General features: G+C 44.4%; 1 protein-coding gene across 4 annotated transcripts in view; it reads left to right on the top strand.

Moving 5' to 3' along the window:
* The first annotated feature begins 1,607 nt into the window (after nucleotides 1-1,607).
* Nucleotides 1,608-25,356, top strand: part of EPHX2 (epoxide hydrolase 2) — a 50,885-nt gene continuing 27,136 nt past the window's right edge. For 2 of the 4 annotated variants that reach the window (XM_036032058.1, XM_028520344.2), the window contains exons 1-8: nucleotides 1,611-1,793; nucleotides 8,815-8,899; nucleotides 12,746-12,905; nucleotides 14,132-14,322; nucleotides 17,999-18,121; nucleotides 20,412-20,486; nucleotides 23,007-23,102; nucleotides 23,606-23,684. In XM_036032058.1, coding sequence (XP_035887951.1) covers nucleotides 1,693-1,793; nucleotides 8,815-8,899; nucleotides 12,746-12,905; nucleotides 14,132-14,322; nucleotides 17,999-18,121; nucleotides 20,412-20,486; nucleotides 23,007-23,102; nucleotides 23,606-23,684 — 910 coding nt within the window. In that variant the 5' untranslated portion in view covers nucleotides 1,611-1,692. Of the gene's footprint in view, nucleotides 1,794-8,814; nucleotides 8,900-12,745; nucleotides 12,906-14,131; nucleotides 14,323-17,998; nucleotides 18,122-20,411; nucleotides 20,487-23,006; nucleotides 23,103-23,605; nucleotides 23,685-25,356 lie in introns of all 4 variants that reach the window. The other 2 variants (XM_036032061.1, XM_036032060.1) reach the window with 2 other exon arrangements.

The raw sequence follows: 25,356 nt of genomic DNA, 5'->3' as shown, positions 1-25,356 counted from the left end.
CACCGGATGGCAATTGTGATGGCTGTTGTGATTTTTTAATTTGACAGTCAAAGGGAAGAGTGGCCAGTGCCCCTGAACTAAATAAATAGTCAGGTACTGCTGTGGCACACTGATTGAAAATCGCTGACCTAAAACATGTTTGATAAATATTAAAATTAGCAGACGTAAGCATTAGGATTTACATTTCAAAAAGATATCCAGTTTCCCCAGCCCAGCTGAGTGAGCTCCGACCCTCCTGCACCTCGGGTGGCAGCAAACACAGAACTGTGAGCCATGAGGAGGCACGGAGCACAGAATGCAACTGAAACCCCGAATCCTTCATCTAGCAATTCAGCCAAGAAGCTCTGTAACTCACAAGGTATTTATTGTAAAATATCCCAGACTAGATCAATCTATTGATTTACGACTCCTGAATAAACAAAAGTCCACGCGACGGTTTTATACTTTCCTCTTCCCCAAAGATAATTCCCATCTTAACATAAAGTCTCATCATCTAAGTTTCTTATTTTCCTTCTCAAAAAGAGGATCTATAAAATCCAGTTCTGTAGATGTGTCTTCCTTCCTCTTTGCTTTGCTACTTTTACAAGCATATATATGTATTCATAAACAGTACTGTACCAGTCAGGCAACAGAAATCACTCTAGTTATTTTAAATAGAGATTTAATGCAAGAAATTAGGAGCTTACAAAACCTTTGAAAGGGATGGAGGAGTGAGCTCCAGGTGTGGCCTTTCAGAAAGACTCCCAGAGAACACCTCAGAAATTAGGAAACATTAGCAAATTAGGAAACATTTTCTGTTCTCAGAAAACATTAATAACTGTCTTGGGTAAGATCCTAGAAGAGGTTATGAAGCAAGGGAAGCAAGCATGAACACGGTTTGTCAGAACAAAATACCCAGAAATAGATTCTTGTCTCTTGTTAATCAGATTGATGACTGGTAAGAATGTTGTAGATCAAGTAAGTACCTGTTGATTTTAGTAAGGTACCTAACAATCTCTCACACACATTCTAAGTAGGGGAGAGTCTCATATAAACTCACGGACGACACATTCAAGAGGGAGGTCTCCATCGTCTGTGGCCTGAGCCCAGCTCTCAGCAAGGTGGAACACTGGGCTGAAGCGTATTTAAATTCATGGGGCTGCACTGCAAAGGTGTGGGGGTGCTAACAGCCCCCATGAAAGCGCCACTCAGGCACTCCTAAGCAGAGCTTTAGGTTTTCCAGAAACACAAATGAGCCAATAGTGTGAACGCTGTGATTTAAAACAAAGACCACACATTTTTAGGTGGCATTAGTACAAGTGAAATGTACCAAAAAAAGTCATAAATAGTCCAGAAGCGATGGAAACGGAGTCCGTGCAAGCGCAGGGGACACAAAAGGAGCTCGGGATGGGGCGTGACTCGAGCAAAACCCGGGCAGGTACTTGGCCAGAGGCCGTCGAGGGGCAAGGAAGAGGCTGACGGGGCGTGACCAAGTCAGAAGGGGCGAGGCAGGAACTTATCAGAAAAGGGGGCCGGACTCAAGCAGAGGCCAGTGGGCGTGACCAGTACCAGGACAGGGGGCGGGGCGGAGGCTGAGGCTTGGGCAGGACGTCAGGAGCGAGGAGGGACTAGTTCTGGGAGTGCTCCTTTGGCAGCCCCAGTCCAGCCTCAGAGCGCTTCGTGCCCTGAGCTTTGGCGGAGGCTCAGGCCACCATGGCGTTGCGTGCGGTCGTGTTCGACTTGGACGGGGTCCTGGCGCAGCCATCGGTCGCCGGAGCCCTTGACCGCACCGAGGAAGAGTTGGCACTGCCCAGGTGAGGGGAACCCGGGCCCAGCCTGCGCGGGTGCGTCAGTGCGGTACGGGGCGGGATTCCTGCCTAGAAGTTGCCTTTCAGCCCAGGTTTCAGATCGCCGTTGTTTGAGAGCCTTACGAAAGGTTAAAATAATTACCTAGCCATAAAACACCAGCCTGTGTAAATAGATACAGTGTCTCTCAAAATCTTAAGTGATTAAACCTCTGCAAGAACTCCAAAATTGCCCTCTATAGGGAAAGCTTTTCCTCAAATGAGAGGAATTGTTCGCTGAGCTAGCTACTGCCCGCCTAATTCTGTGTGATGGAAGGAATTTTATTTTATTTATGTATATTTTTAATCCTCACTTGGGGGCACTTTTTCCATAGAGAGAGAGGAAGGAAGGAAGAGACAAATATCTATATAAGAGAAACATCTATATAAGAGGCAACATGGTTGCCTCCCATCTTCACCTGAAATGAAACCTGGATATATGCCCTAACCAGAAATTGAACCAACAGTCCACACCCCGGCCCACACTCCAACCAACAGAGCCACACCAACCAGGGCTGGGATGGATTTTAAAGACTGTTTTGAGATTTTTGAAGAGAAAAAAAGTTCTGTGTCTTGCAGAGATACTTCTTCGTTTTTTAAATATTTTATTTATTTATTTTTAGAGAGGGAAGGGAGGGAGAAAGAGAGAGAGAGAAACGTCAATGTGCGGTTGCTGGGGGTCATGACCCGCAACCCAGGCATGTACCCTGACTGGGAATCGAACCTGCGACACTGGTTCACAGCCAGCGCTCAATCCACTGAGCTACACCAGCCAGCAGATATACTTCTTGTAACAGCAAACTAGAGAAAGAACTTCAAACTAGATACACATCGATTGGTTGCCTTCCTATAGGTACCCTCACCAGGACTCGAACCCACAACCTGGGTATGTGCCCTGACCGGGAATTGAACCTACAACCCTTTGGTCTATGGGATGACATTCCAACCAACTGAGCCACACTGGTCAGGGAGCAAATGTAGGGTATTTAAAAGAGCATGGGTTTCTGGGTCAAACCCAGATTAAAAATCTTAGTTCTTAACATCTACCATCTAAAACCATAGTCTTCATATTAAAATAAGAAAATACCTTCCCCTAGACATTTTTGTGAGGGTAAAATTAAATAACATGCAAGTTGGATGCACAGCTGTGTTCCTGGTACATTTATTTACAAAAATCTCATGCATATCCAAGGTGATTGTTGGGCATCTGCCGTTTACCTAATGTTGCACTGACTCACACACTCCTTCTGACCATGGTTAGGGTTGTTCCCAACAGCAAAAATAAATAAACAGACACCCAGTCCCCTGCCCCAAAGAAAAAAAAAAACAGGTCATAGCAAAACCAATCCAGGAGATCAGAGCCCCTGGCCTTGATCTTGGCCTGTGGAGTCTGTGTAGGAACCATGAAGACATTAATTCAGAGGGTGAGCCTGAAGGGCCTATTTCAACATGCTTGCCATAAAATATGAAAGCTCAAACACCCACAGATTGCCCAAGTTCAAGATGAAGGCAGTGTGGATAAGAGGCACAACGAAGTTCTTAGGTGTTTCAAGGAAGGGAGAGATTAGGTCTGACCTGGAGAATCAAGAAAGCCTGAATGGAATCAGACCCTGAGAAGATTGATAGGAGGTTGATGGGGAGAGATGTGAAGGGAGAGCTTCCCAGGTGAGGGCGAGGGAGCAGCATGAGCAAAGGCTGGAAGGTGACTGCATAATAACATTAAATACTCCAGTGTAGCCAGAGGAGGGGAGTCACAAAAGAGAAGTGAGGGTGTTGACTGGGCCTGCATTGAAATGTGACATGAAAGTCAGGCTAAGCATGTACCTGCTTTGATAGCTGGTGACTGAGGGGTTTTGAGATGGGGTGAAAAGGAGTAAAATAATCAATGTTCTAACTCAAGGTAGCTGAGTGTTGGGGTGATGGATCAAGTGCATTGGTAAGGAGAAAGAGATGCCACTTACAGTAAGCCTGATGGAGGTTGGAATTAAAGTGAACAAGACCTTGAGCTAGGAGTTTGCAGGGTCATTGGCATGGAAGATGAAAAGCCTGGGCTACCGGGCCCGGAGGAGGGCAAAGGAATCCTGTGAGCCTGGTGTTGAAACTGTGAGGGGTAGAAGGGATGAAGGTCCTGGACATCTGTAAATACCTGCTCAGGGACAAAGTGACAGGAGCCCAAGTGGCTGTTGGGAAGTCCAGAAGTGGAGATTGTTGAATACCCAGGGGGGACCAGGAAGATGCAATTTCTTCTGATGCCATAGATCGAAGGACGGAGGGGCAAACTCCACTCTTGGTATGGTCACCCAGACCAGGGTCCCCTGAGGGTTAGGCTGCTAGAGGGTGGTCACCTCAGCAAGTGAGGCTGATGTGATCTGAAGGAGCAGGGATGGGTCCCTGAGACCCAGAGATGATGTGTATGCTCCATTTAATACCTTCCGGCACAGCTTCATTGTGGAAGGTCTGCCCCCTGCCACTGGACTGAACACCAGGGAAGGAGCAAGTGTCACTTTCTTAAGTCACTCAGAGAAAGACAAATGCCATATGATGTCACTTATATGTGGAATCTAAAGAACAATGTAATTGACCAAACAAAACTGAAACAGACTTATAGATACAGAGAACAGACTGATGGTTGCCAGAGGGGTGCAGGGTTGGGAAGCTGGGTGAAAAAGGTGGAGGGATTAAGAGGTACAGATTGGTAGTTACAAAATCGTTACAGGGATCTAAAGTACAACATAGGCAATATAGTCAACAACATTGTAATAGCTGTGTGGGTGCCAAGTGGGTAGTGGAAATTTTGAGGGAGCACTTTGTGAAGTGTGGGGTAGTCTGTCCACTGTGCTGCCACTTGAAACTAATAGAAAATAATATTGAATGTAAACTGCAATTGAAAAAGAAAAAGAATTTGAAAGAAAAAAGTGTCAATTTCTTTCAAAACTGTATACTTTAGAATGTGAGGTACTTTCAATATGCAAAGCTGAGTAAACATTTTGTTTGAGTAAATAAACAAGGGATCAGCAAACAAAGAGAATTTGAGGACTAGGACTTCTTCCTCTTCATGTCCTGCGTACATACAGGAAACATGTATTCAATACTTCCAGGAGCTCTTGGGGCAGTTTCTGGATTGCAGTTGCTGTTTGGCACTTCTGAGCTTTTCTGTACTCTTTAAAGTATCTTTCCTATATTTTAAAAAAATTTTCATGTGGGTCTTAATCATACAACTAATACATAAGCATATTCTTACCATGAAAATATTCAAATGAACAGAATTATGTAAAGAGAAAATGTAAGTTCCTACTAACCTTTCTCTCTTCTAAGCTCTTTTTATGAGACTACTATTATCCTAATTTCAAGAGCAGATAAAGACACTATAAAGAAAGAAAATTATAAGCCAATATCTCTGATGAACATAGATGCTAAAATAGCAAACTGGATCCAGCAATACATCGAAAAGATTATACACCATGATCAAGTGGGTTATATTCCAGGAATGCAGGGCTGGTATAATATTTGCAAATCAATAAACATGATATATCACATAAACAAAATAAAGAATTAAAATCACATAATCATATCAATAGATGCAGAAAATGCATTTGGTAAAGTCCAGCACCCATTTATGATAAAAACACCCAGCAAAGTGGGAACAGAGGGAGCATACTTCAACATAATAAAGGCCATAAATAACAAACCTGCAGCCAAAGTCATATTCAAAGGGCAAAAATGAAAAGCATTTCCCTAAAAATCAGGAACAAGACAGGGTGTCCGCTTTCACCACACTTATTCATCAGACTACTGGAGGTCAAAGCCACAGCAATTAGACAAGAAGAGATAAAAGGCATCCGACTTGGAAAGGAGGAAATAAAACTGTCATTATTTACAGACAACATGATAGTGTACATAGAAAACCCTATATGCTCCACCAAAAACTACTCCATCTAATAAGGGAATTGGGTAAAGTAATGGGATAACACTCAACATTCAAAAATTGGTGGCATTTTTATATATCAATAATGAACTATCAGAAAGAGAAATTTAAAAAAACAATCCCATTTACTATTGCAACAACAACAACAACAAAAATAAGATACCTAGGAATAAACTTAACCAAGAAGGCAAAAAATCTGTACTTGGAAAAATATAGGACATTGAAGAAAGAAACTGAAGAAGATACAAATAAGTGGAAACATATACTGTATTTATGGATTGGAAAAATTAACATACTACCCAAAACAATCTGTAGATTCAACTCAGTTCCTATTAAAATACCAATGGCATATTTCACAGATCTAAAACAAATATTCCAGAAATTTATATGGAACCAAAAAAGACCCCAAATAATTTCAACAATCTTGAGAAAGAGGAACAAAGTTGGAGGGCTCACAATACCTGATAACAAATTATACCACAAGGCCACTGTCATCAAAATGGTACTGGCATAAGAACAGGCACATAGGTCAATTAAATGGAACAGAGAGCCCAGAAATAAACCCATACCTTTATAGTCAATATTTGACAAAGGATTCAAGGGCATACAATGAAGTAAAGACAGTCTCTTCAATAAATGATGTTGGAAAAACTGGACAGGTACATGCAAAAAAAATGAAACTAGACCATCAACTTACACCACACACTAGAATAAACTCAAAATAGATAAGAAAACTTAAATGTGAGTCATGAAACCATAAAAATCCTAGAAAACATAGATGGTTAAAGTTCAGACATCTCTTGAAATCATATCTTTGCCATTGTATCTTCTAGGGCAAGGGAAACAAAGGGGAAAATAAACAAATGTGACTACATCAAACTGAAAAGCTTTTACACAGTGAAAGAAATCATCAACAAAATGGAAAGGGAACCCACTGAATGGGAGAACATATTTGCTAATGATACATCTGATAAGAATTTAATTTCCAAGATACATGAAGAACTCATACAACTCAACACCAGGAAGGCAAACAACCCAATTTAAAAATGGGCAGAGGACCTGAATAGACATTTCTCCAAGAAGGGCATACAGATGGCCAATACACACATGAAAAAAAGCTCAATATCACTAATGATCAGAGAGACGAAAATTAAAACCACCATGAGATACCACCTCCCATCTCTCCGAATGGCTGCCTTCTGCCATCAGTACATCAACAAAAACAAGTGCTGGCTGCTAATGAAGTCAGATTGTTTTCTAATTGTCAGACAACAGTGTGATGCTTTCCATCAAATTAAATATCTTAGTGAATAGGACCAGATTTCATTTCTTTCCTGTGTTCTCTACAGCACTTACTAAAGTGTTGCGGGCATGAGGAGCATTTGGTGGTTGGTATCGGGAAGGCTTTTTTCCTACCTCAAAGAAAGCACCAGTTCATCATACAGCACAATTTAACTCCAATAACACAATTTACAGAATCACTAACTTTTAAAATTATATTAAATGGTATCCATACTAACAGATATTTAAAATGTTAGGCTTATTCTGACATCACTCAAAATACAGTCCAATTTTCAAACGTTGGCATGAGGTAGAAGGAACTCAGAAAAGGAAGTCATCTTCAGAATACTCAGCTCCGTTCCGTCCGTGGCAGAATGCCTTCTAATAGCAGTTTGTCTGTGGATATATTGATAAGGAGAAAATGGCGCCAGGTGTTTTATTGGGAGAGTCAGACCAGACCTTGATCAACAACCTTGGTACTTGAGTTTTGGCTAAGAAAGAATTCAGAGCCAAGACTCAAACTATATGGTAGAACTTATTTAGGAGGTCACAAAGGTAGAAGATACGGGCTCAGGAAACAAGTTACAGAGGCAAAAGGGGGCCTTTGGAACTTAGGAGATAGAAGGTAAATGTAACACGTGGGGGTGGGTTGGAGGGGAGGGTGGGAAAGTTGCAGGTGTGCTACTGAGAGGGTCCTCCATCCTAAGTAAGGGCTTTTAAGGAGATTTTAGGGGAGTTCTAGGGGAGGATCTCATAGAATATTCATCAGCTTTTGCAGGGGTTCCTTTCAGGGTCATGGTCTCCACCGATTGGTCAGCATCAGGGTCAGTAGTCATTGCAGCTGGTCCTGAGGTCAGCCATGACATCGCTTGTCTGGTTTTGTTGCTTTTCTGGGCCTGGAGCTGAAACACAACTGAGGGGTAGCTGTGAGGGACAGCGGTTGTCCCTGGGGGTTAATGCTGAAGGGAGTGGTTGTGCAAGGACTTATATGGAGGTCATATGAGGCTATTCTCCTGCCCCTTGTTCCTCCTCTATGGGGGTCTACTGCATGACTAGTGACATGCCAGGGGTGGAAAGACCAGGGGAAGGCCCGAGCCCCATGACCAGTGATATGAAAGATAAAGGGCGGGGCCAAACTAGAGTGATCCCTCGCTATATGGCGCTTCACTTATTGCGGCTTCACTGTATCGCGGGTTTTTAAAAAATGTATTTAATTCTATATTGTGGAGTTTTCGCTGTATTGCAGGATTTTGCGGTATAGAATTTTATATGTTGTTAAAATTACATAGGTTTAAGAGTGTAGAAAGTGTTTAAGAGCATATGAAGTGTTTATAAGAGTGTGGGAAAGGTTAATAAGAGAGTGGGAAGGGTTTATAGGAGTGTGGGAAGGGTTTATAGGAGTGTGGGAAGGGTTTATAGGAGTGTGGGAAGGGTTTATAAAGCCTTAAAATATATATAAATAATAAAATAACTGTAACACAACTTCGCGGATTCTCACCTATTGCGGGGGTCTCTGGAACATAACTCCTGCGATAGGTGAGGGACCACTGTACATGGCCAGCGATAGGGGAGGGAAGGTTACCCTGGGTGCTTGAGGTTCATGTTTTCCCCATTTTTGCCTCTTGCTAGCACCCAAGGCTTTCCACCCTGGTGACCTTCATTCTATACCCAGCCTATTGTCCTTGTTCTGCTCACGCCTGTCTAACTGCCTACCATCGATAGTGTCTGTCCCCATATGCCGCTGTGATGAAGTCTTTGGAATGTTCATGACATTGTGTCTTCCAGAGGCTTTCTGAATGGAGTTTTCCAGAAAGGAGAGTCGGATGGTTCCATTGACCGTGTCATGAGGGGAGAGATCACGTTTTCCCAGGTGAGGGGACACCTTGTAGACTCCCTTGAGAAGATGTCTCCTGCACTGACCATTGCCTGGTGAGGGCAGGGCTGTGTCTGCTTTACCCACTTCCCCTTTACAGCATTTAACTCACAGGACGGGCTGGTGACCCAGAGAGACATCTTGGACTGGTTTGTTGTCTTTTTGGGACAAGCAGAGGGACATACCCCAATGACTAGGAAATTTTCAAACCTTTGAAGATCTAGGCCAGGGAGTTACAATAGCCAGAGTAGTGTTTTTTTTTTTTAATTTAAATTATGGTAAAATACACATACCATAAAATTTACCAGCTTTGTTGTTAAGTATACAATTCAGTGGTGTTAAGTATATTCACACTGCACACCATCCATCTCCAGAACTTTTTTCATCTTGCAAAGCTGAAATTCTATACTTATTAAATAATAACTTCCTGTTCACCTCCCCCACCCAGTCACCGATTTGCACTACCTTTCTGTCTCTACCGAGACTTTCTGTCTCTGTGCTCTAGGTAACTGCTCTTATGTAAGAGGGGTTGTGCAATATTTGTGGAACTGCTTATTTTACTTAGTATTATGTCTTCAGGGTTCATCCAGGGTGTAGCATACAACAGGATGTCCTTCTTCAGAGGAATGAAATTACACTGTGATAAATGCAACTTGGATTCCATTTATCTATGAATGTATATACTGCCTTTGGTTTATCCATTCATCCATTGATGGACACTTGGGTTACTTGTAGCTTTGGTTATTGTGAATAATGCTGCTAAGAACATGGGTGTAAACATCTGAGACTTTACTTTCAGTTCTTCTGGGCATATACACCAAGGTGAAACTGCTGGGTCATATGATAGTTCTAGTTTTAATTTTTTGAGGAACCTTCATACTGTGTTCTATAGCTGCTGCGCCATTTATATTCCCCCAGCAGTGTCCAAGGGTTCCACTTTTTTCACATTTTTATTGGAATAGTTATTTTTAGACAGGGCCACTGGGGAGGAGGGGTGTTAAATTTCAGTTTTGCCATCTATCAAATGAGAGTGATAATAGTATCCATTTCATAGGTTGTTATAAAGCTGGAAAAGTGCTTATTACAGTGCCTGGCACATAGTAAGTGCTCAAAAAATAATAGTTATTATTGTTACTATAACCTCAGTTACTTTCTAACAAAGTAATCAGGATTGAAAACCATTTGAATTCTCTTTAGTGCCTCAAGGAAGAAAGACTGTTGAGAATGTACTCTGTAAGTACACAGATAAACCCATCTATACATTTAAAATTTTTTATGAATGACAGTCACCTGTAGGTCAGCCAGAGAGTTTGACGACTGCTGTAGTGGGAATCAAGAGCCCACTTTTCCTGAGAAGGCAAGTTGGGGCTTAGTGTGGGAGGTATAATTAATTGCAGTCACTTTAAAACTCTCTCTCTCGTGCACACACAGGTGAATAAAAATTGGAAAGATATTATTGGGAATAAATGTTAGTAAGCTTGAATCAATAAAAAAATCTGCAGTAATATTGTTGGAAGATAATGAAAGAAGGAAATACTATACAGGATCCGGCACAAATAACACCCTTTTTAATGACACAACCTTTTACTGGAAAATCATAAGCATGTAATTCTGTAACATAACAATAGCACACTCAAGCATACCGTGTGACATTTTAGGTGAAATGTTCAAATTAAAACTGTAAATTATTACACCCATATTATTACCCTACCAACCACACTCAAGCAGGCCTTACTTCTGCCGGACCCTGTATATTTTCAATGAACATAGGAATGATAGAGGGAATTTTCAGTACTTGCTATGAAAATCCTGTACCCATTCAGACTTCTTTAGCCTTTGTGTAGCTTCTGTGAAACTCTAATAGGTTAGAGGAAGAGGTCTGAAAAACCTAATTATACTATGATAAAGGCTACTTGGGTTCCTTAGTTTTTTAAAGAGTTACACCTTAGGAATGAATTCATCTTTTAACTTTCATATATACTGTATGAATAAAAAGAAACAAAGTGTATAGCTTGATGAATTTTCAAACTGAAGACACCTTATCACCAGCACCTTGATCGAGAAGTAAAACATTATTGGCACCACAGTCACCTCTGACGCCCCTTCCGCACGCTAGCTCTCCGAGAGCGACCACCGTCCCGACTCCCACCTTTTTTAGATCGCTCCTGCCGACTTTGCTCTTCATGGAAGTGTTCGTGCAGACATGCTCTTTTGTATCTGGTTTCTTTCCCTCAACATTATATTTAGGAGAATTATAGATGTTATCATGTGAAGTTGTAGATAGTTTTATTTTTTTGCTCCGTGGTCTTTTATTATGTGGATATACTTCAATCTCTTTTTCCATTCTGTTTCTTTTTCTTTTTTTTTTCACCCGGAGTGAGATGGAAAGGCATTGGGAGATTTTTGAGCAGCAAAGTGATGTTATCTGACTTACATTTTTCAAACCTCACTCTGGCTGCTGTGAGAATATACTTAGAAGGCAAGGACAGTCGTACAGAGACTAGTTAAGACAGCTATTGGAAAGTCCAGGAGAGAGAGGATGGCGGCTTGCACTAAGGTAATATTGGTAGGAGTAGTAAAAAGTGGTCACGTTCTGGGACTATTTTGATGGTAGGTTCAATAGGTTTTCCTGACGGATTGAGTGAGAGGCAGGAGAGAGAAGTTAAGGATGACTCAGGCTTCTGGCCAAAGCAGACAGGAAGTAGGTGTTGCTCTTAAATGAAACAGGCATGACGGCTGCAGGGATTGGGAAGTCAGCTACTCAGATTGGGATATTTTAATTTGATATGCTTACTGATATCCAAGTAGAGTGTGGAATAGGCAGCTGGATATACAAACCCAGAGTTCAAGGAAGAGGTTGAGGGTGGATCAATGCATATATATTTTCAGCAGGTAGATGGTATTTTTAACACCATTGGACTCAACATGGTCATGGAGAAAGGGAACGTAAATGGAGAAGAGAAGGGGTCAGAGTCTTGGGTACTCTGATGTTAAAGGTCAGGTTGGTGAGGAGGACCCGGCTTTCAGAGATAGGGAATGTGTAAGAGGAAAACCAAGAAGAGTGCAGTCCTGAAAGCCATGAGGTGATCAAGCTTTAGACGAAGAGTATGATCAACTGTGTTAGATGCAGCTGATAGATCGAGTAAAATGAAGACTGGTGAGTGCCCGTCAGACACAACAACACAATGAGAACGTCACTGGTAACCCTGACGAGAGAAGTCTCTGGAATGCGGAGATGGAAGTTTGATAGAGTGTGTTCAAGACAGAATGGGAGCAAAGGGTTTGAAGACTATGTATAGCATAGCTCTGGAGGCTGATAGCCCAAGATGAAGACGCCTGCAGGGTTGGCCTCTTCTGAGCCCTCTCTATTGGGCATGCAGATGTCTGTCTTCTCCCTGTGTCCTCACAAGGTCTCCCCTCTGCCAGGGTCTGTGTCCTAGTCTCCTGTTTTTCTGAGGACCCCAGTCAGATTGGATTAGGGCCAAACCATTTACCTCATTTTACCCTCATCACCTCTTAAAGACCTTGTCTGTAAGGACAGTCACGTTCTGAGGTCCTGGGGGTTAGGACTTCTTCACCAGGAATTGGGGGGTGGGGCACAATTCAGCCCATACGAGGGGCACTTGAGTACTTTCCAGCGTGGGGCTCTACGGAATAATGCTACTGTGAACATTTTTGTGCGTGTTGCAGTGAACATATGTAGACATTTCCACTGGGTATGTGTCCAGGAGTAAAATTACTGGATCACACCGAATGCATATGTTCAGATTTTAGTAAATGCTGCTAAAAGCTTTTCCAAGTGACTGTACCAATTGACAGTCCCTTGGCAATTTCCTTCTACAGTGGATGTCACTCACAGAAGAAGACTGCAGGAAACACTCCAAGGATTCTGGAATTGCCCTCCCTGAGAATTTCTCCATAACTCAAGTCTTTCAAAAGGCGATTTCAAAAAGGAAGATCAACCACCCCATGCTCCAGGCAGCCCTCACTCTCAGGAAGAAGGGTAAGGATCCGGTCCTGGCCGTCTTCTGAGCCAGCCACACCAGGACCTCTGGCAAGCGTAGGTCAGAGTATATCTAAATGTGTTTTGAGATCACAAATCTTCCAGACCTTGATGGAAAGCTGTTCTTAAAACATAGCCCCAGAGTTAGTTATACCCAATGGCAAAAAGCAACACCCTCAGAATGGCTGGGAAAATGAAAGTTTTACGTAACCAAGCGATTTATGCCAGAGCGTGCCTTGTGAGCAAACTTCTGTCCCTCTGACGAAGATGACAGAAGTAATGACCCAAGTGACCCAACATCTTGCCACAATAATTTAAAAATAAGGTGTTTTCAGCAATTATGGTTTTCCCAACCTCTGGTTGGCACAGTAATGAGCTATGAGTTGGCTGACCTGGACTGAGATGGTGTCAAATGGTCTATGACTTGAGCTCATGCTCGTTCAACAGCCATTCATTTGGTGTCAGAGCCCGGCTCTTCTCCACAGGTGTATCTGGAGTCATTCCACCCACTTATCAGTAGACTTCCCTGACTGTGGCTGAGCCATCCATGTCCATATTTGTCACTCATATTACATGGGAAGTGTCACACCCTTGACTTAGCTGTCTCATTGCCAGTATCTCCTGGGTCTTGCTCTCCCTGTTTAGACAGAGAAAGCCTGAGGGGACTGCTATGTCTATTTACATTTCTCTAGTTTTGACATGGGAATGCAGTCCCTGAAAGCCAAAGCAGGTGGTTTGAAACACAGGCGCAGAGTCCGCAATAGCATAGACCAGGAGGTGCAGTGGAGTGGCACCTTGAAGGCAGGGTTTGGGCCCCGTGTGGCGCTGCCTTCCCTGTGTGAGTGGCACAGCTTGTCAACTCTCTGAGCTTCTGGCTTGCTCATCAGCAGAAGTAGGATGGTAAGATCTGACCTTCCCAGTGCAAATGGGGTGAGGATTGAATGAACTGACAAATGTCACAACCACTTGCTCTACAACTGCAAGGAAGTAAGGCATGTAGCACCTCTATCTTGGCTTCTGAAAGCCCTAATGAACACAATGGGCTGGCTCTCATGCCCCTGTTCAGGAGGTGCTTAAGGGTAAAGATGATTCTTTTCCAGTTTATCAACTTAGGTGTCAAGCATCAGGAAACTGGTATAAGTGAGCAGAACCCTACTTGACTCCACCCAGAGCTTCTTAGAGCAAAGTTCTGTAGCTGGTCTGTTCACGGGTTACTTCTCACTCAGGATTGACAACCTGCATCCTCACCAACAACTGGCTGGATGACAGCACCCAGAGAAGCTGCTGGGCCCAGCTGATGTGTGAACTGAAGACACACTTTGACCTGCTGATAGAGTCATGTCGGATCGGAATGGCCAAGCCTGATCCTCAGATCTACAAGTTTGTGCTGGACACCTTGAAGGCCAGCCCCAATGAGGTGTGTAGTAGATGCTGTCTTGCAGTGGAGATTGCTGTTCTAGAGATATGGTAATCAAGAAAAATCTAGGAGGAGTAAGCAAGTGGGGGATATCTGGGGCCTGGCAGATGGCTCTAGGTCCAGTGGCAGGTTCCACTTCTCTCAGGCCAGGACTCCTGTAGACTTTTACCCATCCCTTCTAGAAAGTTCTACCAGAGGTGGGCATCTGACTGCTCTCTGTGGCTCTTACAGGACCTTGATCAAAATAGGTATTGTTGAAAGCTTTTAGACCAGCTGCCTCAGTTTGCCTGTAAAAACACTGCAACTCTGAGAGATTTTCCCAAGACCACAAGGCTAGTTGGGATCACCACTCCAAAGGGTGAGCAGGAATGGGCTCCAATATCACAGCAGTCTTCTAGCACCCCAGCACCCCTACATTCTGTCTCCACACTGTCTCTAGATGGCCTATTCTAAAGCACTTGTTTCATTGTGTTCCCTTCCTGTCATCTTCAAAAAGGCAATTGGAACCAAGATTAAATTCCTTCCCCTGCTGTTTCTGACCCTTTCACTGGCCCTACCGCACCCACACCTGATCAGATGGAATCCCGAGCCCTGTCATTGGGAATCCTTGCCAGGCTCCATACTCCCAGAACCCTTGTCTTCTCCTCTAGAACTTTGCTTCCGCTCTCCTCGACACCCAGGTTAAGCACTGTAACAACACTCTCAACTTTAGCATGCCTATAAATGAATGTCTTTTCACAGAGGGCTTTTGGGTTGGATAAGCTGCTTAGAAGTCTAGGCCTGCCCTAATCCAAGATTGTAAATAAAGACACCATGTTTTCTTTTACACCTCTAAGGACCTTTTATTTTTATTGAAATTTAAACCTTTGATCCATTCAAAATATTTTTGGAAGTAAGATATGAAGGATCCACTTTTTCCCTCAAATTGATAAAATAATTAAATAATCTTTTTAATAATCTTTTTCCTCATTGATTAGACATGACACCTTTATTAGAAACTAAACTATAATTTGTATTTGGGTCTATTTCTTGACTCTCTTCTATCTCATTGATATGTCTTTTTTGTCAATTTCTTTTTTTAGTACCAAACATTTTTTCACCTTTTGTGGCTTTATGCAGTTTTCTTTTTTTCTTTTTAAATATTTTTTATTGATTGTGCTATTGCAGTTGTCCCATTTTTCCCCTTTCACTCCCCTCCACCCTGCACACCCCTTCCCACCCACATTCCCCACCTTTAGTTCATGTCCATGTGTCATACATATAAGTTCTTTGGCTTCTAGTTTTCCCATACTATTCTTACTCTCCCCTTATCTATTTTCTACCTACCATCTATGCTACTTATTCTCTGTACCTTTTCCTCCTCTCTCCTGTTCCCACTCCCCTGTCGATAACCCTCCATGTGATCTCCATTTCTGTGGTTCTGTTCCTGTTCTAGTTGTTTGCTTAGTTTGTTTTTGTTTTTGTTTTAGGTGTGGTTGTTAATAATTGTGAGTTTGCTGTCATTTTACTATACATGCTTTTATCTTCTTTTTCTTAGATAAGTCCCTTTAACATTTCTTATAATAAGGGCTTGGTGATGATGAACTCCTTTAACTTGACCTTATCTGAGAATCACTGTATCTGCCCTTCCACTCTAAATGAAAGCTTTGCTGGATAGAGCAATCTTGGATGTAGGTCTTGCCTTTCATGACTTAGAATACTTCTTTCCAGCCCCTTCTTGCCTATAAGTTCTCTTGGGAAATCAGCTGACAGTCTGATGGGAACTCCTTTGTAGGTAACTGCCTCCTTATCTCTTGCTGCTTCTAGGATTCTCTCCTTATCTTTAATCTTGAGTAATGTAATTATGATGTGTCTTGGTGTGTTCCTCCTTGGGTCCAAGTTCTTTGGGACTCTCTGAACTTCCTGGACTTCCTGGAAGTCTATTTCCTTTGCCAGATCAGGGAAGTTCTCCTTTATTATTTGTTCAAATAACTTTTCCACCTGTTGCTCTTCTTCTCCTTCTGGTACCCCTATAATTCAGATGTGGGAACATTTAAAGATGTCCTGGAGGTTCCTAAGCCTCTCCTCATTTTTTTGAATTCTTGTTTCTTCATTCTTTTCTGATTGGATGTTTCTTTCTTCCTTCTGGTCCACACTGTTGAGTTGAGTCCCAGTTTTCTTCCCATCACTATTGATTTGATTCCCTATACATTTTTCTTTATTTCACTTAGTGTAGGCTTCATTTTTTCATCTAATTTGCGACCAAATTCAACCAGTTCTGGGAGCATCCTGATTACCAGTGTTTTGAACTGTGCATCTGATGGGTTGGCTACCTCTTCATTGCTTAGTTGTATTTTTTCTGGAGCTTTGATCTGTTCTTTCATTTGGGCCATTTTTTTGGTCTTGACATGCCTGTTACATATGGGGAGCAGAGCCTTAGGTGTCCACCAGGGCAGGGCAACCCACGTTACTGGGTTGTGATACTGTATGTAAGGAAGGGGTGGAAAGGGAACAATGGCGCTTGCTCTGCTCTCTGCTGAATTTTAGTCACTTCTCCCACTTCCCACAAGCAAATTGGGCCCTTCTGGTGCTGGTTCCTGGGGGGTGGGCTTGTGTACATTCTAGGACCCTATGGGTCTCTCCATCGAGCTCTCCTGTGAGGCTGGGGGTTTCTCCTGGCACCTCAACCCCCACAGGTGTTTTCAGTTGGTGTTTTGAGGCTTTATTTCCCTGCACTGGGACCCTGGGTTGTGTAGTCCATCCCATTCCTCAGTTGTTTCTCCCGGTTTATCTGTGCTCAAATGTGGGACCGCTCAGTCTTCCAGCCACTGGCTTGTGCTCCCCGTCCCATAATCCACCACCTCACTGGGTCCTCCAGCCATCACCTTGCCACGAGTCCTCTCTGCCTGCCTGCCTGTCTCTGCCCTTCCTATTGTCTGAATGAGTGTGTCATCTTTAACTCCTTGGTTGTTGGACTTCCATACAGTTCAATTTCCTGTCAGTTCTGGTTGTTTTTGTTTTAAAATTGTTGTCCTTCTTTTGGTTGTGTGAGGAGGCACAGTGTGTCTACTTATGTCCCCATCTTGGCCGGAAGTCCTTTATGCAGTTTTCTTATCTGTGTTTATTATGGTTCTTTTCCAGATGTGTTTTTTGTCAATTCATCAATGTTGATTTTTCTAGATAAATTTTAATGTCATTCTGGTAATTTACACTCTTTCTTAATCTTCTCACAGTTTCAGAATTCAGGCTGAAACCAGTAGGTGTATGTGGGAACATGGATATCTGTGTGTCTATGTGATACTTACATAATTCAATGTTTTTAATTTTAAGAATAAACAGTTCCATGAAAATAAAGATCATTTTTAATTTTATCTCATAAAATAGCCACTATTCACATTTTTTTAATCCTCACCCATGGACATGCTTATTGGTGTTAGAGAGGGGGAGGGAGGGAGAGAGAGAGATATCCATCAGTTCTCTCTTGCATGTGCCTAAGGGGGACCAAACCCGCAACCCAGGCATGTGCCCTGAACAGGAATCAAACCTGCAATCCTTTGGACGATGCTCCAGTTGACTGAGCTGCGTTGGCCAGGGCACCTCTATTCATATTTTAATGTGTTTCTTTCTGGTGTTGTCCTTTGCACATGAGGTTTGCTTTAGTCAAAGTAATGCTAGTGTCCATGCTATTTGGATTCAGGTTGTTTGGTTGGATGACATGGGGGCTAATCTGAAGCCAGCCCGTAATTTAGGAATGGTCACCATCCTCGTTCGAGACAGCCACGTCGCCCTGCAAGAACTGGAGAAAGTAACTGGGATACAGGTAACTGTGTGTGTGTGTGCTGAGTCAGACTTCCTGCCACTGGTCTGTGTGGAGGCACCCAAGGCGAAAGAAGAGGAGACTCTGGTGCTCGGGCAGTTCGTTGCTCCAGGCGTGGCGCTCAGGCGCAGATCTCTCGGGTGGGAGTTCATTACCTGCTGTACCGTCATCATGGTGTCCTTGACGAATACCTGGTTCCTTTCTCTGCAGTCAATGAACAGAGAAACAATGCTCTGGGAGTGAGAATCTATACTCGTCAGAGTCAGGCTCTCCGAGCCAACCAGTCCTTTTCAGAGTGAATGTTCAGAGTGTAGCTGCTAGGTCTACCCCAGTGGGGAGCCCAGGCCTCACCTGATGTGCCTGGTCATGCCACTGGCACTCAGGTGTGGCTGTTAGGCTTCTCCTGGTGCACACCTCTCGTGCCAGCCTACAGGAAGGCTTTTGAGTAAAAACTGTTCCTCTTATTAAGAATGGGATTTCCTTAATGATACTCCTGGGGGGGCTGCGTGGGAATTAGCCTGCTCTGCCAAAGCCAAGGCACCTTTTGTTCTTTTGAGCTTACCTGAGATCACCCATCCCAGGGAGTCCAGAGGTGACAGTTACAGACATTTTGCAGTGATGCCGTGCTTTGCTCAGGGCTGTCAGTGTGATGGGATAGGAGAGAGCAGGGAATCCATACACTTGATTGAGCTAGATGGACTGCAAAGGTGTCAACCATTTTCTCGGAGGGAGTGCTATCATTTCCTAGGGCTGCCATAACATAGCACAGACTGGGTGTCTGAGACAACAGCCTCACCAGGAGGCTAGGAACCCAAGATTAGGGTGTTGGCAGCATCCGAGGCATCTCTTCTGGGCTTGTAGATGGCTATCCTCTCCCTGTGTCTTCACATGGTCTACCCCTGTGTGGCTCCTAATCTCTACTTATAAGGATGCAGTCAAATTAGATTCTGACTCCCATCGTCCACCCCAGTGATCTCTTTTACTCTAGTCCCCTGTTTAAAGACCTTATCGCCAAATGTAGTTGCATTCTGAGGTCCTGAGGGTTAAGATTTCAACAGAAGGAGGTACAGTTTTGCTCAGAATGACTGACTTTTTGTCTTTAACAAATAAATAAAAATGTGTATCTAATGACTTCATAACCTTAAAGAACCTTGCCCAAGTATTACTGAACAAACATGGAGTTGGCTGCCCACCACCAAACACAGGTATATTCCGAAAAGAAAGGGTGGTGGGGAAGGAAAAGGGTCTTTCTTAAAATGTAGCACAATTTGGGGGACCAGAGAATTCCCTGGCTCCTCCAAAGACTCACACCCAAAACCATATCCAGAAGTCTTGCTCCATCCTTTCTGTTCTTTGGAGCACAGGCTGCTGGGTGGGTTGCTCTCAGTCTCGCTGGAGTCTGCGCACAGGGCACACATCATCATGCTGTGCCACAGCTTCTTACACCAGGAGCCTGTCACCTGCCCACTGGCCATGTGGCTTCCAGGGCCCTCCCGTCTGCAAGCACTCTAGCCCACCTGTTTGTACCAAGCAACTCAGAGGAAAAGAGGAGCATTGTCTGGGACCATCCATGCAGCTTTGGAAGATGACGCTGTGTCCTGCAGTTCACTGCTGGGGCAGTGTTCTCTGGGGTGTAGCCCAGTGTGCGCAACTCCACCTGGGCATGAGCCAGCCCCCACAGGGCCAAGGAAGGGAAGAAGGGGCATGTTTCTGCTCTTCCCTCTGTTTAAATCTCCTGGCTCCAAATTCCGCACACTCCAGAAGGGTCCAGCTCCCCAGCCAATCCTATCTTTTTCCCAGGCTAGACTGACAGGTCAACACCTCCTATAGGTCACACCAGACACTCAGCTAGAAAATAGGGAAAAGAGAATGGAGAGGATTGGGTGGGGATCTCCATGGGCCCAGCTGATGGGCCATACTCTTCTGTCTGCATGTCACTGGTCAGAACCCAGAGGCCTCCGAGGAACTGACAGGAAGGTGAGATGAAGTCCAGCGGGGTTCTAATCCAACAGAACCAGTCTGAATCCTGGCATTTACCAAGATGGCAAGTGTAGGTACAATTTTTACCACTCTGAATCTCAGCGTCCACAGCTTTATCATGAGATCGATACTACAGGAGAGGATGGTGGGTTGGCGAGTCACCGAGAGGACTCAGGAGGCCATGGCAGAGGGCATCTGTGAGCTCACCTCTGGTGCCAGCATGGTGGAGTTCTGGAAACTCTGAGAACCCCTCATGGAAGGAAGCTGCAGGTGCCTCCCTCCGTGTACCTCTCACTGTGTCTTCTACTTGCAGCTTCTCGAAGCAGCGGCCCCTCCCCCAGCCCTGTGCCACCCAAGTGATGTGAGCCATGGGTACGTGCCGATAAAGGTAAGTGAGCTCTTTCTCAGTCAGCGAGCTCTTTCTCGGTCAGCTGAGTGCTCTCTAACCAGGTCACTAAAGTGACTCACAGAGACATTTGTTAAATATCAAGGGCAGTTGAATAGCCACTGTTTATAAGGAAATCGCATTTCCCACGAGTATCATTTCTCAAAAATCAAAAGACACAGACCATGCCTTGGGATATGCAAAGGGGTGTGGCCGATGCTGTGAGAGCTCAGGAAACAACGGGCTACTTATGCACACAGTTCAAGCTGTGTGGTTCAAGGGTCAATTGTCCTTCTCTCAATGTGCTTGTAAAAGCTAATCAAAATACCACAGGCAGACCACAGGCATAGTAGCAGATGAAGAGGGGCGCTGGCCTTATCTGAACAGGTATGCAGATCATGCGAGACCTGCTGTCCCAGAGGAGAGCCCTGCAGATTTTTATTGAGCATTTGCTGTGGGCTGGGCATGGGGAGAAGTGCCGAGGTGAGCGGAGGGTCTTCCATCGCCCGAGGAACTTTACGGTCCACTGAGAGAAACATTTGAAGCCCTTGTGGTTACGTCAGAGGATGAGGTCTGGGCCTGACAGCCCGGTGCACTGAGAACGGGCTCTGTGATGGGCAGGCGGCACCCTGAATGCCAGCGGATGGCTCAGCTGGCATGGCAAAGTGGGCATCAAAGGATGAGCGGGAGTTGGAGTGTAAAAAAGTGGTAGTAGAAGCTACGGGTCAGCATCAGTGCAGCCCCTCCTATAACCCTGGGTGGTCCTAAACTGGGGTGTGGGGGGTGAGCATTTCATAACCCTTCACACCTCACCTCTATATTGATGAAGAGTGAGGGGCTCTTGGCATGGGCCTGGGTCTGGGCTGTAACCTGGTGTTTTCCACCCCATGGACAGGGTTATTCTTGTCATCCTCTTCATGTTTGCATATCCAGCCAGTTTCAATAGATTCCTCATTTGACTTGGAAGGAAGGTGGTCAGAGCTTGCTACCCCCCTGCCACCACTCCAAATTCAGCAGCTGGGGCAGTGACCTCTGGGGAACCCCAGTGGAGACGAGGCTTGGGGGTGCTCATGCATTTATCTCCACTGGCAGCTAATGCAACCCAAACTGGGTTGTAATAGATCTTTCTCATTTTCCAGCTTTATGGCAATTTTATTAACATATTTAAGGGGGGGAGCACATGTATTTGCTGAGTTACTCAGCTGGTTCAAATATGAAGCAGCAGAACGAGGCTTTAATTAGGATCCACTTAGAACAGAGGCAGATGAGGATCATTGGATTGGACCTTGGCAGTATAACATTTTTAATATAAGGAGTATGGCATTTAAAGTTAAATTCCCTCCCTTTACCAAGTACTAAAGGGAAGATTGTGGAACATACTCTGATAAAAAAAGATTGTAGTCCGTGAAAGGGTTTGTGAAAGGTCAGCCTGACATTTCCTTGAGCAAAACAGCTTGTTGGGAGTCATGACTGAGACGTCCAGCTTGGGACACCAGCTTGGCGAAGTCTGAGACGCAGTGAAACAGAATTGTTTCAAGTGAATTTCCATAATGGGAAACTCATTTTTCTCCTTCATTTCCGCTAGAAAGCTGGAGGTGGGTGCATGTGGGGAAAGTAGTCTATATTGTGACCACATGTAGCTTTGGTTGGTTTGCTTAGACCCCACTGTGGTCAGAGGAGGCTCAGTGCCCTCACGGCCAACCCCAGCTTTCGGTGGCTTAACACTGAGTCTGTTTCTTGGACAGCTGGACAGTAGGCCCTCTCCACGTGGTCATTCAAGCACCCAGGCTCCTTTTTTCTGCTGATTCCCTCTTTCTCAAGGCCCAATCCATTCTGATACAGATGGAAAAAGAGAGGGAGGGCCAGTGTAGAGGCCCTGGATACAGCACACACTTCCTCCACTCACATACCATTGGCCAGAACTCAGTCATGTGGCCACATCCACTGCCGGGAAGTCGGGGGGCAGGGGGGAGGTCTGGAAAATGCTGCCATGTTCCAGGGAGAAGAGAGGAACATGGATGTTGAGCCCTAGCAGCCTCTGCCATACCCCTGTAGTCCAGAAAGTACTAGAAGTATAGCAAACTTGAAAAAATTCATATTCAAGAGATAAACAGCTTTTCAATAAAATAATTATGGTATTCTGCATGTCAGCATGAATATTATGCTCTGCACAAAATTAATCCCAAGTTTTAATATCGAAAATATGACAAACCACACCAGAAACTCTGATAGTATAAAGGCCTTTTAGGGAGGAGACAAAATAGTTTTGTTTTGCCCCCCCCCCCAACATTATACTCTTTTCAAGCTTCTTAAATAAGTTACAATAAAAGCCACGTGTTTTTATTGCAGTTTGGCTAGTTGTCTCTTTTTAGAAATCTTCTAGCACTGGGGTCTTAGGCTGAGAAATGTGGGTTGTGCAAGATCTGGAGATACACTGAGGCGGCCCGGACTGCGGCAGAAGAGGGGCCTGTTCTGCCCAGCCTGGCGCAGCGGCCCCTTCCTGTTCACCTCTCTCCCCTGCAGCCCGGGGTGCACCTGCACTTTGTAGAGATGGGCTCCGGCCCTGCCGTGTGCCTCTGCCATGGATTTCCTGAGAGCTGGTTCTCTTGGAAGTACCAGGTAAGGAAAACTGGGTGAAGGCATGCCCCAGTCAGGGTGAGGCAAGGAGCCTGTCGAGATGGTGTGCCCCAGCCTGAATGTCATTAAGAAGCCCAAACCAAAGTCTGGCTGTGAGACCTCAGAAATGTTGGGGGTGGAGATTTCTTGAGACCTCAGAGCTGTGCTAGCCCATATGCTACCTTTGCAGATTAAAAAAAGGCAGACTCCTTCACTCTGTGCCACCTGCCGGAAGTCTTTGTAATGATTGTAGAAATCTGCAAGGTCTTTGTTAAGAAAGGTGCTCTTAGATGCAGCATTAGATGCAGTGCACAGACCCTACCACCGCCCATGGCAGCCCTATCCAGGTGGGCTCGTTCCAATCCCATGGAGAAGATACCAGGTAATGTCACGTGGCACTTGGGATGGAGCCAGTTACAAAGAGGAGGGGGAGAGAGGAAACAAAGAGGGAGTGTCAAACAGTTATAAGACCACACTGGAGTGCACCTGAATTATTTGTTTTCTAGATTCCTGCTCTGGCCCAGGCAGGTTTCCGGGTACTGGCTGTGGACCTGAAAGGCTATGGAGAGTCGTCCGCTCCTCCTGGTGGGTTGGCTGGCTTACTGCTGTTCTCTGTTGGTCATGCTTTCAGACTGTCCCAGCTCTCCAGCTGCACTGCCTTCCCCTGGTCCCAGGTCAGAGCAGGCAGTCCTTCAAGGGGGTCTGAGTCTGCATCTCCTCTCGCCTGCAGTGTCCTCTGTCTATGCAGTTTGGGTTCCGAATGAGTACAAGAAGCCCAGTGGTCTGTGCCCTGAGTGTGTCTCCTGCTGGCTGATGGGGATGTAGAGTGTAGGACGTACCGTCCAGCTCCAGAACATATTTCATCCTGCAGAGCTGAAACTCTACCCACTAAACAATAACTTCATTCCCCTTCCCTCCAGGTCCTAGCAACTACCCTTCTGTTTTCTGTCTCTATGAATTTGACTACACTAGGGACCTCACATAAGTGGATCAAATAGTATTTATCCTTTTGTGACTGGTTTATTTCAGTTAGCATAATGTCTTCAAGGTTCATTCATGTTGCATCATGATTTCCTTCTTTTTTAAGGCCGAATAATGTTTCATTGAATGGATATACCACATTTATCAGTTCACCCATTGATGGACACTTGGGTTGTCCACCTTTTGACTATTGTGAATAATGCTGCTGTGGACATGGGTGCACAAATATCTGTTTGAGGTCCTCTTTTCATTTCTTTAGGTTATATAACCAGAAGTCAAATTGTTAGATCATAAGGTAATTTACAGGCCAGATCTTTAACCCAGCGTCCATGGACCCCAGTGGGAGTCTATCCACGAACAGGTATCAGGGGGCCTGTGAACCCCTGAGGCCACATGTGGGTTTATGAGCATATTTTCATTGTTTTGATCAGTTTCAGAGGGGTCCTCAGCCCAAAACTATTTAAGAATCCCAAGTGTGGAGGCGGCAACATGAAGCAGCAGCCAGGCATGCAGCAAACCCCTGGTGCCTTCAGGTGTCAGCGATGCTGTTAGCATTGCTCAGTGAGTGTGGGCCCAGTGAGCCAGCCCGGCTGCTCAGCACCCCTTTTCTGAGCTGCTTCCCCCATGTTCACATTCGGCCTGTTGTGTTGAGTCTAAAGCCAGCAGAAGTGGGCTGATGCCCTGGGTCACTCAGGTGACCCACCGACCAGGCCCCTCAGATTGTCATAGCAGGAGAGTGCCTCCGTGATTTTCCCCTGAGTGTTGAGGTGTTGATTCAGCAGCTGCTTATGATGTTGAATGATGCGGAAGCATTTTAGACAGAAGGACAGCCTTCAGTTCAAAAACCTGGGAAAGGTGTCTAAGGTTTTTAAACAAATTTAATAATTAAAGTGTCTTTTTATTCATCTATACTGCAATGTTCCCTGATTCCCCTTGGCATAGCTTAGTAACACAGTTTTTCATTCAAACCCGAACACTATTAAAGGTAAAAAGGGGCACTATTAGTAATAGCACACTGACACTGGAACCGGAACTTACGGTTATACCCTAATTATAATTTTTAAGGAAACCATAATTTACACATTAACTATCATTGAAGATTTTATATACTATGAATTCTAAAGCCAAGCATGATTTGGAATACATACACATCTGGTTCAGATCATTTGGGTATGAGTTTCAAACCATTTGTTAATAGGTTTTAAATAACAAATTATTTTTTCTAAAAATTTGAAGCCTTTGTCTCACTATCTTCTAGTTTTCCTTGTTGCTACTA

The sequence above is a fragment of the Phyllostomus discolor genome, chromosome 8, assembly GCF_004126475.2.
Source record: "Phyllostomus discolor isolate MPI-MPIP mPhyDis1 chromosome 8, mPhyDis1.pri.v3, whole genome shotgun sequence".
NCBI lineage: Eukaryota > Metazoa > Chordata > Mammalia > Chiroptera > Phyllostomidae > Phyllostomus > Phyllostomus discolor.
Note: the sequence above shows the minus strand (reverse complement) of the source record. Positions and strands in the feature narration are given on the sequence as shown.